General features: G+C 40.6%; 1 protein-coding gene across 1 annotated transcript; it reads right to left on the bottom strand.

Annotated features, from left to right (window-relative positions):
* Positions 1–1,343: 1,343 nt before the first annotated feature.
* On the bottom strand, positions 1,344–14,364 carry LOC132974043 (glycerol-3-phosphate acyltransferase 4-like). The gene is made up of 13 exons (XM_061037814.1): positions 14,227–14,364; positions 12,906–13,553; positions 10,241–10,310; positions 9,794–10,094; positions 8,631–8,705; positions 8,424–8,513; positions 6,165–6,258; positions 5,952–6,067; positions 5,731–5,786; positions 5,535–5,620; positions 5,286–5,414; positions 4,931–5,010; positions 1,344–2,719 (listed from the first exon to the last, which is right to left on the bottom strand). The coding sequence occupies exons 2-13, from the start codon at positions 13,071–13,073 to the stop codon at positions 2,611–2,613; spliced, it is 1,374 nt and encodes a 457-aa protein (XP_060893797.1). The 5' UTR covers positions 13,074–13,553; positions 14,227–14,364; the 3' UTR covers positions 1,344–2,610.
* Positions 14,365–15,042: the final 678 nt, after the last annotated feature.

Raw genomic sequence — 15,042 nt, 5'->3', positions numbered from 1 at the left:
AGTTCTGTTTCGCTCTTCATCAGCACTCAAGGAACAACTCCCGTCCAAAACTATTTCTTTGTCAGACTAAAACAAATATTGTTAAGCAGTAGGAGTAGTTTTGTTTTATGTAAAAAAATCTACAGAGCAGTGATTTCTCTAGAACAGCATGCCTCCCATGAACCCAACACAGACAGCGCAGTGTAAACACAGTTATTCTCAACACAGGAGTTTTAGGTTTGTGTATAACTAGACTTTTGTTCAAAGTAGATGGACCTATGCCATCCAGCAGTGTGAGCTCCAGCCCAGGCTGAGGCACAGACTGCTGGGGGCCTGACTCCGTTTCTCCATAGTGCTGTAATGAGCTGTTCAGCCATGGCATGGTTTACACAGCCAACCCTTTGAGCCCCCTGCTTCCTCCTTCTCCTCCTCTTTGCTTTATTCTCCAACTTCAACAGATGCATTTGAAACGATTGCAACAGAGATTCTAAAGAATGCTGCCATGTCCATCACCGGTTTGAGACAAAGACAGTTAAAAGGCAAAACCTCACTGAAAGGGGACCGAGGCGGTTGATTTCAGCCAGGAGAGGCCTGGCTTTTGGTTGGAGCAGCTGCAAAAGAATCAGCAACATACATCCACAGAAAGACATATTATTTGGGCCTCATCCTGAGTACATAGTCAGCTAGGGAATAAATACAAAAGATATAATGTTCAAAATAAATCTCTAGCTCCTCTGGCAGAGACTGTTGGAGCAGCTTGGTGCCAACTGGACAATAAGTCACATAGGAAATGGCTAACCTGCCAAGAATAATGCAGAAAAGCAACAGCTAACTATGGCAGTACTGTTTAGACATAAGAATGCATAAACTCAAGAATTTAAAAATATCAAATGTTTTTTTTTTCCAAAATATATTTTTCTAAAATTGAAAAAATGTAGAAGTATAAAAAAGTCAAAGAAACAGATGAATTTAAATAAAAGGTAAAAAAAAAAAAAGCAGTTTCACAGAATTTGAATCAGTTCAGCTCATTCCAAACTTTGGTCTATTGTCAAGTTGTCGTTCCTAAGGCTGCTTTCAAGAAAGCCTAATTTGAGCTCTAAACTGAACACTTTTCCACATTTTACTCGCATTGAGGATTAAATAAACCTATCTGTAGATAAGTGGGCTCAAATTTCCTTCAAATACTTCGTTGTGTTTGTAAAATAATGCACTTAACTTCACATTTATGTCCAGCCATTTGATGGGTGTTTAGCATCACATACTGTACATGTATGCAAAGTATTAAGAACGTCTGGGCAAGGATCAGACAAAAACAGACAGTATTCACAGTGTCCTAAGCATAAAAGAAAACCTTAGGTCAAATGTAGAGTCACATTCTTCAACATTTATTTTGATGAACAGATTTGACACGGTCTAAACAACTATCCCTGATAAAAGCAAACTGAATGAAGTGGAGTCTCGGGGGTTTCTCCCTGAGGACATCCACGTGTTCTTCAGCTGTAGCCTATACTCCAAACTACAGCTGCACTCTGTCCCTCTTTGAAGAGGCTGCCAAGTAAGAGAACAATTGTTAAAGACAAAAGCTTTTAGAGGTGAGTTTAAATAAATTAGGCAAGATGGTCACTGCACAAGCAGGAAGCCAATGAAAACAATATGCATATTAGGAGTGTATTAGTATTCATCAGCTAATTGTATTTATAACAATGTTTTAGTCAGGAGACAGATTGTGATGGTCATTATGCATCACTACCTCTGTTTCATGGGCGTTAGAGGGATAATGCTAAAAGCATCCCAAATAAATTCTGAATGAGTGGACTACAAACCCTTTAACTGCCATCATGCGGCATCATTAGCTTTAGCAGGAAATCGGGCTCAATCCCGTGGGTGCACAATTTCCACTTCATAATGTGAGGATTTTCACATTCAGTGGAAAAACTGAAATGGAAAACATATCAGAGCTCATTAGAGCCGTAATTCCAAGTGATCTCATGGGTTGATTCAAGTCTTAATGTAAAACACAAAGCTTAAAATACATTTTTATCTCTTGGAAAAGGCCCATAAAAATATCTGAAATGTAACAAAATCTGGCAATGTGCCCTTAACCGTGGGCACAAAAGCCAGTCATGCGAAACCCCAACTCAGTCACAGGTTTTATCTCCAAAACAAACTAGTTCATCTACAAGAACTCTTCCAGTTAGACAGAACTGGTCAGTTACTTTAACACAGTGTGATACAAACATGAACGTAACATTTTAAAGTTCAAACTATCAAAGAAAAAAACCAATGATAATAATACAAGTATTTCCCTCATATAAAAGAAAGAAGACTGCCACCAAGGAAGACAAAGCTCTGCTTCTGTGCGTACCTTACTCTTATTGTAATGTAATCAAGGCTTGAGTCCAGCATTTCCAACAAAAGGGAGCAGTCTCAGAATGACCTGGAACAGCAGACTCAAACTGAACATGCCAAGCTGAGGCAGCAACCGAGGAAGCTTAATGGAGTGCTGTTGACATCAGAGAGGGAATTTTCCAGTCAGAGAGCTCCAGTGGAGAGACAAACCCCGCTGACTACTTATTTAGTCAGAAGTGTCCGAGTGTGTCTCTGAGACTGTCCACCTTCACAAGAAGTTCTTCAGGAGCGACTCCGGTCCTCTTGGGTGCCCACCAGCATTTTACTGTACAGCTTCTGCTGCTCTTCTTTAAAGGTATCTTTTACCTTTCCACGTTTCAATCCTCCATCCCTACAGAAGAGTTTGAAATGAGTCACAACATTAGTGGATGAAGTGGACCATACGGATTTTATGCTCCATTGTGATTAGATTCTACAAAAGCAATGAAATGCAGACCGAATGTGTTGGATCACAAACACTTAATTTATGATGCTGCAACAGTGAACAGTCTATGTGGTAAATACACATAAGCTGAGCAGAAAAACACAGCATGCACATTGCAATTAGGCCAGCACGATATGAACAAAGTATGTGAAGTGAAATGCTCAATATTACAATCATCATATTCAGTCACAGTTTGATAAATAAACATTAAGGACAGCGTTTTATTAGCTATGACGTTAAGTTTTCGCGTATCTGCTGTCCTTGATGTTTTATGAAAAAACTGCTAGCAACGTGTCCCTCCTGAGTGCATCAAAAAGGATATGAAAGCATAGTAATAATATCAAGACCTCCAGTCAACAGGTTAAATGTATACACTGAGTGAGAAACAGTGCTTGTTTACATATGACTTTGCTTATTTATTGGGATGAATTCAGATTTCTGTGATGCTTTTGTTGAGGATGCTGATATCAAGATGTATGAATTTGCAATTAATTGCCCAGCCCAAACTGCAATCATATGAAACATCACATAATTTCTGTGGTTTAATTATACTTCTTATCTGAGTCCTACATATTTCAGTGTAAATTAATACATAAAAAACAAACCAAACGTTTTTTTAGAATTAAAGTATTAAGTCGAAACAGAGTGATTACATTCATCCAATTGCGCAAAACGCCATGAAATCTGACCTTAATGCACTTCCTCTTAGTCAGAGCGCAACTTTCAAGTTTTTCGCTAGTTTGGCATCACGGAGCATTTTGTGTTTATTTAATATCCACATGTAGACACTCAATCAAAATCTGCAAACAAGAGTGATGATGAACCTAGTAAGGCTCATACCGGTGCTGTTTGTGGGCTGATAAAAGATTTAGAAACGCCGGTCACAAAATCTGGAGGATGGGGATGAGAAAGGGGACCTGCCTGGATTTATTGCTGAGGATTCTGACATTGTCTCTTTATAGGCAGTCATCCCCCGTGGGTCCACAGGGAGTTTTAACAAAGCCTATGTGAGGAACAGCAGTGGATAGGCTGAGGCTGTTGGACCCGTTACCTGGCACTGTTAGCGATCAACAGCAAAAAGAACAAGGGCCCCGGACAGCGAAACAAAACCACATTGATGCCTTCAGCCTAAACCATTATAACAGACAGATTGCTTTATCATAAAGACATCAAAGGGTATGTGGTGTTTTCACGACTGCTGCATTTTCATTTAATACATTTGATGTGTGAGTCACACATTCTGAGTTCTTGAAGGCTAATTATTTTTGGTGCGTTGATAATTTAGACAATAGATAAGGAACAGAATTGTTACATAGCTGAATTGTAGGTAACAGGCAGCTTTGTCTGATCTTAGTATCTGAGGGTGAAGTGCATGTAAAATGAAACGTAAAGCTTGCTGCATGTGTGCAGGCTCTGTCACTAGCTCAGCTGTGCTTCATTTTAAGTAGTGTGCATATAGGAGAGGCTATTACATTTGCTTTAAGCTGAAAATTCCACCATTTGTTTAACGTCAAAGACCTTTCAAATGTGGTGGGACAGGTGTTCGTGCAGGCTCACGTGTGCGTCTGTGCACATATAGGTGTGTTTACACAGAAATTGGTAATCCTCTAATTGAGAGCACCTTCACATTAGCACACAGAACCTGCAAAAAAGAATTCGGCGTCGCCAAAGCTTTTACTTTCCAATGTTTCTAATAACATTTAGCCAACATGCTAATTATTAGGGCCGTGGTTCTTGCATACTGAAATAGAAAAACTGCCACTGATTTACCAGGCAGTATTTTACCGTCCTGGGAAAGGAATGACATTGAGATAAACTACTTCCCTCCCTCTGCCTTGTTATATTCTTTGAATATAAGCTGGAAACTATTTTCTAGAAGCACAAGTTGAACCAATACAATTAAAGAGTTCATTTTACCAGGAACAATTGACAGGATCCTTTAAATTGAATAAAATTCACCTGCACTGTTTCTGCAATGCCTCGACAAAGTGTCTGCTGTAAAAAATGTTAATTAACCCAGGAAAGTAGTCTGGTGGGAATGGTAACATGTGCTGTAGCATGTTAACTCTCTCTCATCAGGCGAGAGAGTAGACACATGCTGAATGGTTGTTTTCTTACCACAGGAGGTCGACTAGTCCACCTTGCCTGGCTATGGCGGCCTTTACACGATTTGCAAACTGTGCAGCATCCTCGCCCTCCTGTTGGCAGAGATTGACAGAGTTAAAACGAGAACAATTGGTCATTTTAGAACCAATACTTCATATCATCACATTGTGTGTTCATATCTCGTTTACTCTGACTGACTTTGTATAATGAGGATCTGTAACTGTGAACAAAGGTTAAGCTCATATTCATTCAGTGTGTTGTGTGTTGAATTCACTGTTTGGTTTGTTTGTTTTGGTATGTGGTTTTCCCTGTTAATGAGACGATTTTTCCATTCAGCATGTTTTCATTAACCCCGGGGTCTTCTCACCTCTCTGGACATTGGGGGAAGGTACCACACGCTGCAGACGATGGCCCAGCTGCTCATCATGCGTAACAGGTAGTTGACCATGCCAAACTTGCTGCTGTTCCAGAAGGCGTCTCCAAATCTGGGATCATACTGTGATCATCCAACACACAATAACAAACAGTGAATACATACTGTGTATTATTTTGGTACAAAGTTTATACATGCTGATTGTGAATTACATCTCATCAAAGAAAAAAGGACAACTCTCACCTTAATGGCCACAGGGTAGACTGAGGCACCAATCTCAAAGCTCCCTTTCTTAAACATCATCACTGATGTGTTGTTAATGCAGGTGCCTGCACATGAAAGGAATTTATTCAAATAAAGTTGGATTTTTTTCTCCTCAGAAAACTGAAGAAATATATTCTGATTATGAAGTATAATATAGATTTGTAAAATAGCTCACCTTCAGGGAAAATAAGAATGGGCAGTTTGGATTTATCTTCTACGTGATCGCTTAATCTGCAAAACACATTTTTTTTTAACTGCTTTTAACATCATTTATAGGTACATATAGATATTTTCCTCCAATACACACAACAAAATGTCAATAGACAGAAAAATACTGCATGCCAGGGAAATATTATAGGATGAAAAAATATAATAAAAAATAGGCTGTGATGCTACCTTTTGGCCACTAGATGTCTGTCTTTGACTTCTGAGCGTTCAAACCACACATGTGGGCAGGCCTTGACCATAGATCTCTGGATGACCCCCATCAGGCCACCATGAATTTGGCCAACCTGATAAAACACAACACATGCACATGTTCATATCAACAGATCTATTTCTGGGAGGAAAACAGAACAAAGTGACGGGTGTCTGTAGCAGTGGACTTACCATAGCATAGCAGCCATCACTGGCCAAGATGATGACATCAATGGGGGAGGTATGGTTTGCAACACAGATTCCTCCATTTTTAGGTTTATTTTCACTGAAAAAATAGGGACAGAAAAGAGGTTTAAAATCGTGTGTATCATAAAGTCATGCTCTGGATGGTTTATTAGGAAAGTGAACCAACAACTTCAATTATTCTGAGCGTGGTAGCTGTGTCGCACGAGAGTTTTAATGCTCAAAGAAGACAGGAGTGCAATTATAGGTAAATACTATTCATAAAGAAAAGATGCGGTTTGGTTGATTAAGCTGCCAGCGGTGGAAATGTTTGAGGTTCTGACCCAAGACCACGCAGGACTTGTACATACATGAGTGAGTCTACTTTACAAAGATAGAGTTACACACGGAAATAGAGAGAAAGAGAGAGAGCACCACCTCCTATGTCACTGTGTATTTTTAGCTCCAGTCTAGAGAGTTGCAACTATGTTGCAACAGGCTCATAGCTGATGGCAGAAATTCAGAAACTCACACACAGTGAGTGATACAGATCTTTGTCACAAGAACTGCATCTTTATACACAAGCAACAATGTGCAGATTCACAGAAACAGCTATTTTGGCAAGCATCATAAGATTTGAGCATAAAAAGGAACCGACCTTTTGATTCGGCTGTTTGAGTTCACACATGCAAGTGTGAAAGCAGCTACATGTCTAATTTGGTAAGTGTTGATTAACCCTTTCTAATGTCAAACTGGAAATCAAAAATAACAGAATTAACTTTTTTGTGTTTTTTTTCAATATATCAAAGTATCAATATTGTTTGATTTTTACTAGTATCATATTGACGTTCAAAATTCAGGTATTGTGACAACTCTCTAACTGTGTATAGGTTTGTTCTTCTACCGAGGCTCGTCTGCCAGCTGAAATTAACATGAATGTACAGTGTGGCCCGAGGTGCATTCTAGGTTTTCAACTACTCACACCCCCTGGTATCTGTTCTCCAAAGATAACTCATCTGCCTTGATAAGATCGCATTTAGAGCCCTCTCCTGTCACAGCAACAGGCCTGCACAGGATCATGTTTGGAAAGTAGAATACTGGGAGCCAGTAATATAGTCACCTGGGTTTTTATATGAACTTGAAACCTCTTCTCGAAGTAAGGTACACAAAAAAAGAAAGAAAGTGAGAAATGATCAAGAATCTGAGAGACTGCAAAAAAAAAAAGCAGTCGAGCAGGCTTTCAAAAAAACTAAACAAGCACTGAAACGGCTGTAGCAAATATCATGCTAATGTTTCTGATAAAGACTGAACAGTGATAAACAGCGTGGTGGACATTTGTCATAGATCTGAGAGAGAGATGCAGTGTTCAGAGTAAGAATCAGTTACTTTGAAAATAACCTTCTAAGGAGAAGAAGAGAAGGTCCTACTTCAAAACGTGGGGCTTAAAATATTTCCTTTTATACACACTGACAAGTAGTGCTGTAAGTAACTCTATTATCTTTAACATTGAATCATCTGCAAATTATTTGAATGGTTTTGTCTATACATTTTCTAATAATGGTTACAATTTCTAATCCCAGGGATTTCTTCAAAATGTCCAAACAATTCAAAATCCAAAAGTCTTAAAATCTTATTCTATATTCAAAAAACAGCTGATTGATTGTTACATTTACAAACATGGAATAAGCGTTTTACGGCCTTTTGCTTTAAAAAATAATAATTAAATGATTTACTGAAGATCATTTAATTATCTGTGCAACTCCAAATATGACTTGTAAGCTTGTCCAATTATAGTATTGTTTTTAAATGATACAAGATTCTATTTTATTTGGAAAGTAGTGACATATTTGCTGCTATGAACAACAGTGTCATTTAGTGTTTTATATATATGTGTGTGTGTGTGTGTGTGTGTGTGTGTGTGTGTGTGTGTGTGTGTGTGTGTGTGTGTGTGTGTGTGTGTGTGTGTGTGTGTGTGTGTGTGTGTGTGTGTGTGTGTGTGTGTGTGTGTTGATTGCTTCATTCTGAACCATCAGGATGTTGTTTAAGGAAACTGGTCTTGAGTGTTTTTATGTGTTAATGTTGTTCTTTTATCTCCAGCAGTCATGTATCTCTTGACTTCATTAGATTTCCTGAGTGTGTCAGGTTTTGCATACAGTCGTGAACTGAAACCTCTCGTGTCCGGTCCTTATCTGACACCGTTAATTACCAACAACAGACAGTAGTCACATGTCTTATACAGGCTGAGGCACAACAACACAGGTACCTTACCTGTCATGGTAGGTTATAATGGCAGTCAGAGCTCTGACACATATTCTGTAGCACATCAAATGGACTTTCTCACTCAGAAAGTTTTTCATCCTGCAAGGAGCAACAAAACAGCATTGTTAAGTTTGTGTGTCTAGAGGGCAAACCAAAATAATCACAGTGATGTGTCTTAGCTTATAATTCTGAGAAATTATAACTAATCGGTCTTACCTTCCATTTGGAAGAAACCCAACAACAGAGGTGAGAAATACAAGGAGTCCTACACCAGTGAAGGCAAGAGTTACCCTGGTGGAGAGAAAGATAGACAGGTTACACAGAATGCCTACACAGGAAACATACAACAAAGCTGTTCTTTGATTAATTATAAGGGAGAGCATTATTATTGTTTATCAAATATTTAAATAATTTGTCTTTTTTACAGGCAAATACACAAACATGATCCTTAACCATTCAAGTTTCAATCTGTGGAACAAGAGTAACCACTCAGACAACATATGAAGGTCACGAGTAAAAGGTATTAAGGAAATGAAAGTTCTTGTTATGAACTGAAATGATCTCCTCTGCTCCCTACCATCACAGATAATAAGACTTCACAACCTGCAGCAGGTTATATTGTTCAGAAGTTAAAGAGTCATGGAAGTTTAGAAATAATCAACTGGACGAGTACCGAGTAACAGAATCTATTAACAGGATGGGAAACTAGAATGATGTCCTTCTGTGTGGCGGTGGCCTGATTTGTCTCCCCACTGGCTATTGGAAATGGGCCAACCAGGCTTAGTACTGAGTCACTGTCCCGGTCTCTCTCTAAGCCTACCCTGAATGAGGAAGTCCCTCTTGTACTCACTGCATGTGTCAACACTTAACGTGCTTTACTCAATCTGTCAACATATTTGAATTTCTTCATGTTCATAAAATCTGACTACAAATGTTTTCAGAAAATGGGTTAAATCGTGTTTCAGCACAGTATGGAGCAACTGGGCCTAGTGTGAGTCTGACGTACAACTGACAACCCATTTCAGCATTTTTAATGTTCAACTGTGTAACAGAATTGCACACCTACAATTGAAACCATTGTTTTTGATCAGCAGCTGTGTGCTGGAAATGTCTTTGGGCACATTGACGTATTGGTTTTGTTCATTCTAAACAGCTGAGTGACTTAATGAAACATATTGCTGGTGGAGATGGTCAGCACCGCCGACTCACACAGTGAGACAGAAACAGAAAAGGGCAAATTGGTGGCTGGTGTATGTGTGAGTGTTTTGGGGCGGGATTGAGATGACGGAATAGACTGCATCGCAAAGGTGTTCACTTTTCACTGAAACCTTGTTCCTCTAATATCAAACAACCCTTTACCTTGGAGGAACAGTTAATACCTGAGAGGCAGCAGGAAGCCGTAGCGGATCAGCAGGCCCAGCCCCCATAGGACGGTCAGTCTCAAGCTGATGTAGTGAAAGTTATTGTTGCTGCGGGTCAGCAGATTCCAGGACTCTAGCTCCTCAGCAGAGAACCTCTTGGTCACCTCATCGTCCATGATGCTCTCCACTCCTCGCCGAGCAAAATAAAAGATGTCAGACATCTCAAACTCAGAGGCTGAGTCCAGGTCTCTGTTGCTGCCGCTTCGCCTGATCTCCTTGATCTCCTCCTCCAAAGACGTTGGCTCCTTGGCAATGATAGCTGGAGCAGCCCAGAGAGAGAGAGAGATAGAGAGAGAGAGAGAGAGAGAGAGAGAGAGAGAGGGGGTCAATGATAGTAGCCTTTATATCAGATACACCTACTGAGCTTGCACAAATGCAGGGAAATCCACTGACAGAACATCTTACCATTTGAGTAGGGTTTGACCAAGGGGTGATTATTTTCTTTAGCGCCTCTCTCTATCCGTAGTGTGGCCCACTGCAAAGAAAGAACCACTTTTTTCATTCACAAATCAAACATTTACAAAGATGTCATAACATTGAACTGTTGTTTAGAGGGAGACTGAAACTCATCTTCATGGACTATTAAGAAAAGTGAGCCAAGATGCCATGCAAGTTAGCAGCCAGCTGCCACTATAAGCAGACTGTTGTAAAGTCTAACTTTCTAATTGTATACATCCAAGAAACTCAATTGGCAGAGCAAAGCAGGTTCTTCATTAGGATTACAGACAAAACTGCAAACTTCTAAGTTCTCTTCCAGTTATCCTTCTATTCTGAGTGAAGTGTTTGAGCTGTAAACTGTCAGGTGTATGACTTCAATAAAAGAAACAAGAATCTGTTTTTATACAGTTTGAGCTCATCCCAAACCGATCAAAGCCGGGCGTATCTGTGACCACTGCCTTTTTGCACACGTCTCCTTGTTTAGTATGTAGAACTTTGTTTGCACTCTGCATGCTGAGACTAAACCAGCATGTTGGGCCCAGAGTGCAGGAAAAGGACATAGTGTTCTTGTGGAAAAGAGGCAGGAAAGATCAGGAGACTCTGCTTGCCAGCAGTCTCAAGCTGCATTCATACCACAGCATGACATAACTCCCAAAGTCTGTCTGCATCAATCAATGTTTGAGGAATGCACTGACAGAATACAAAAAAAACACTGGAATGAGCCCAGGGGCGCTGGCACAAAACTTTGAAAAACGTTAATTGATACAGTGGAGGTGCATAACCCGTCCCTATGGCTTTTTTTAACATTAACTGAAGGCCCAGTATATTTTATCTTGGCAAGTAGAGACCAATGTTTTGTAAGACATTGTTAAAACCCTTCTAAAAGTCAGGCTATATTAAGGCTAAAGAGCATTTAACCCACAGCAGTTATACGGCTCTATGACACACAATTCTATCCTATCTAGAATTCACTGCTCTGTATTTTGTTTTGTTTTTAAATAAAAGAGCTTTAAATTGTGCCGTGACAAGATGCATTATAGAGTGAGTCATTGTATCGAAATGCATCTACAATGGAAAGCACGGATTCTTTGGATGAACAAAAGGAGGAGCAAAGCAAGCCGCTCCCTTTTAGTAAGAGTACAGGAATTAAATAAAGCTGGTCCATCAAGCTAGCATGGAGCTCCATGGCTGCATGTTATAAAGGATGTTTGTGACTTGGGTGTTACAGCTGTTGGTTAATCTTTAACCATAGAGTCGCAAGAGTAATAAGAGGGATGTAAACTCTCTTGACCAAGAAATTGCAAAAAAAGGTCAAAGCCCCTGTAGTTCTCGTTTTGAACAGATTCCACCTACAGATGTCTTTGATTTCTAGTTTTGACCAAGACAACAGCTTAATTCTAAATGTGACATATACAGGGCGCCGATGTCATAGTTGTTAGTGTGTGCGACCCATGTATGGCCCAGGTTAAAAATCCAACCTGTGGCTCCTTTACCGCATGTCATTCCCTACTCTCTCTCTGATTTGACTCTTATCTTATGTCCTATTTCTTCAATAAAAAGGCACAAATAGCCCAGAAATTTAATTTTTAAAACAAAGTGAAATCTACAAATAGTAAACACCAGAAGACACAATAACACTTCATATAGTTCGCTCAGCTGCATTTGTCGTTTGACCTTTTCTCTAAATCTAATGGTTGCTACTGGAATCATGAGAACAGGAACATCTCTCATGTCTCCCACTGGTCCATTTATTTCTGGCTCAAGATTGGCTCTCAAAGGAACAAGCTGGAAAGTGATGACAGCTTTACTAGTGAAGCTACACCAGAGATAGCAGCATGAGAGAAACTGGTTACTGCATGCATCTACTAGTATAGTCTTACAGGGGGCGATCATTAAATCATACTGACTTCTTGAACAAGCCTCATTTGCAATGAACGTATCAATGCAATTCAAGTCCTTTCTAAAAAAAAATGAATATGAGCGTAGTAGTATAATCCCAGGCTGCTGAAACCCTGTCACATATAACAGTTACTGACAAGGTCTGTACCACTGCTTTCTCCTGTTACATCACCAGGGAGAAATGGCTCTGTGGCTGTGATGTTAATCTGTATCAGTCTGTGAACACAATGACCACTGGTTGGACACAACAAGCATGAAGCCTGCACTTGATCAGTTCACTCTAAGAACTGTACATGGAGACAGCAGAGTTCTACTATCAATAAATTCATGTCTTCTTCAACAAATAAAAAACGGCTTATGTTGACTTAAAAGGTGGGAAGGGCACAGTCGGGAGTAATGTCAACCTTGAATAACGGAGACACAAACTTTAACTGACTATAGTTTGTTGAGTAACAGGATGTTTGGCAGGGGCAGAAGACACTAGGTACTTATTTATTGAACTACAAACTGTGCAAGGATGGTAATAAACTTTCACAAACATTTTACATGGCTTAACCGAATTTCCCTCTGGGGTATTTCTGATTCATATTCAAGTTTTTCCTACTCCACTCAGCTTTTACCACACAAAAAAAACATCAACATAATATAGACGCCTTAAAATAAAGTTACATTTGTTATGTGCAAATTATTGAAATAAAACACAAAATGTTGAGACATAACGCAGCAAGCTCACCTCAAAGATCTTTAACAAGGTTTTCATGTAAAGACGTCGGATGCCAAAGGACACTCCAAAGATGGCAGGCACGATGATGAAGACCAGCAGCAGGGTGAACCACACAGTGAAGGAGATACCCAGCAGGATGCATATCAAGTTGTCAAAAGGGTTGAAGAAGAGCTCCATCTTGAAGTCAGTAGGGCAACTGAATCTATCGAAATGTTGAAAAGATGGAAGAGGAGGTTCAGCCCTCCGCCGCCTGGCCCCCAAGTGGCCTTTATCTTTTGTCAGAAAAAGGCCCTCATCAAGATGACTATGGGATGGAACTTCTCCTCACACTGGATAGAGAATCAACAAACGTACAAGTAAGCATCTTGATGTTACCGACCTGGGCAATATCCATGAATTTCATTATTTTCGCCACCAAGTGTCTCTCTGAAATCCAGGTTGAATCCTATTCCAGGAAAAGTGAGGTTATGTCTTTAAATAAACTGTGATGATTATAATGGCAGGTCCTTGCTGCAGATGTCCTTTGTGCTGTTCGAGCAAAGCCTCCCGTCGGCGAAGAGATGTAAACAATGAAACAAAAACAAAGTGGGCACAGCAGGTGGTTTCCCTTGTCTGGGGGGTAGGTCCAGGGGGGCTGCAGCTCTGTGTAACACGGTCCTGTTAAGACAAACAAACAAACTATCAGTCTCAATAGCACGTCCTCCATGACTTGAGCACATTAATTCAATAATGCAAGACCATAAAAGTGTGTCGTCTGATCACCGGCGTGCGAAGTAGGTGCTCCTCCCTGGATACTCTGACAAGAAACGCATGCTAATAATCCATGGGGAAATGTTTATAGATGTATCCTGTATTCTAGTGATTAGCCGAATGGGTTTTTAATGAAAACACTTGTGTTGTCGGTGTAAAGATAAGAGAGGGGCCCTCTGTCCTCATCCCTTCTGATGATGCAGCAGCAGCAGCTCCATCACACAGGGTTAGCTAGCTTCATGGTTACCATCAACAGAACACAGCCAGCACATCAATTGAAGGATAGGTTAGCTTCTTTTTGGCAAATTACGGTACTACAATACGATAAAAGCTAGCAGTAGGTCGTGAGAGTGAAGTCGCTGGTACTCACGGCAGACGATAAAAGTGTAAAGTTAGCTTTTGGCCTCCGAGCTAACACCTCGTTCAGCTACCGCCCGGGTGCTCATGAAATGCTGAGACAATCTTGTTTCCTTATAAGACTGGCTTACAAACATGAGCTTAATTTCTTCCAGGTGTTTCTCTTTCTACAAACCGTGAGCAACATATGTAGCTAAAAAAAACAAAAAAAAAAAACACTAACCTTCAGTCACGTTGTGTCCAGCGCCGGTACAGCAGGGTCCCGCTGCTCTCTCTCACTCGGGTCTTTGTCTGGCGGACTACACAGCAAACACTCCGCCCGCCGGACAACATGGACAGAAGACGAGCTGCTCGATGCTGGCTACGTGTAACGACGACCAGCCCCCCGTCGACTGGACTGTTACTATTAAACACGCTCAAGTCTACAGCGACACCTGGTGGCCATACGAAGGTACAGCACTGACAATTAAAAAGAGTTTTACCACAGGAGGCGCTGTAGAGCCGTGTTATGATAATATGTGCACGACAGACCAAGAGAAAGCGATCATAAAGCTGCAATACATTGTGGTGGTTAAAACAGCGAATACAATCATTTTTAAGCAAGACTGACAAGGCTAAGGAAGATAAATAATATTGGCAAGGGCCTGTGCAACCATAACCTATTAAATAATAATAATAATTTATAGTTTATTGATCCCGCGAGGGGAAATTCGTTTTTTACACTCTTGCTACAGAAACATAGTTTGAAATACACACACATGCACAAACAGGATCCTATGGACATGCACTAATGGAGAGGTCTCAGAGTGAGGGGGGCTGTCCACAGTGGGCGCTCCTGGGCTGGTTGGGGGGGGGGTTGGGTGCCTTGCTCAAGGGCACCTCAGCAGTGCTCAGGAGGTGGACTGGCACCTCTCCAGCTACCAGGCCAATTTCCGGACTTGAACTGGCGACCCTCTGATTCCCAACCCAAGTCCCTACAGATTGAGCTACTGCCGCCTCAGTCCATGCAGTCCATACCCTTTAAACAGAAAAGCCTAGG

This window comes from Labrus mixtus, chromosome 5 (genome assembly GCF_963584025.1).
Source record: "Labrus mixtus chromosome 5, fLabMix1.1, whole genome shotgun sequence".
NCBI lineage: Eukaryota > Metazoa > Chordata > Actinopteri > Labriformes > Labridae > Labrus > Labrus mixtus.
Note: the sequence above shows the minus strand (reverse complement) of the source record. Positions and strands in the feature narration are given on the sequence as shown.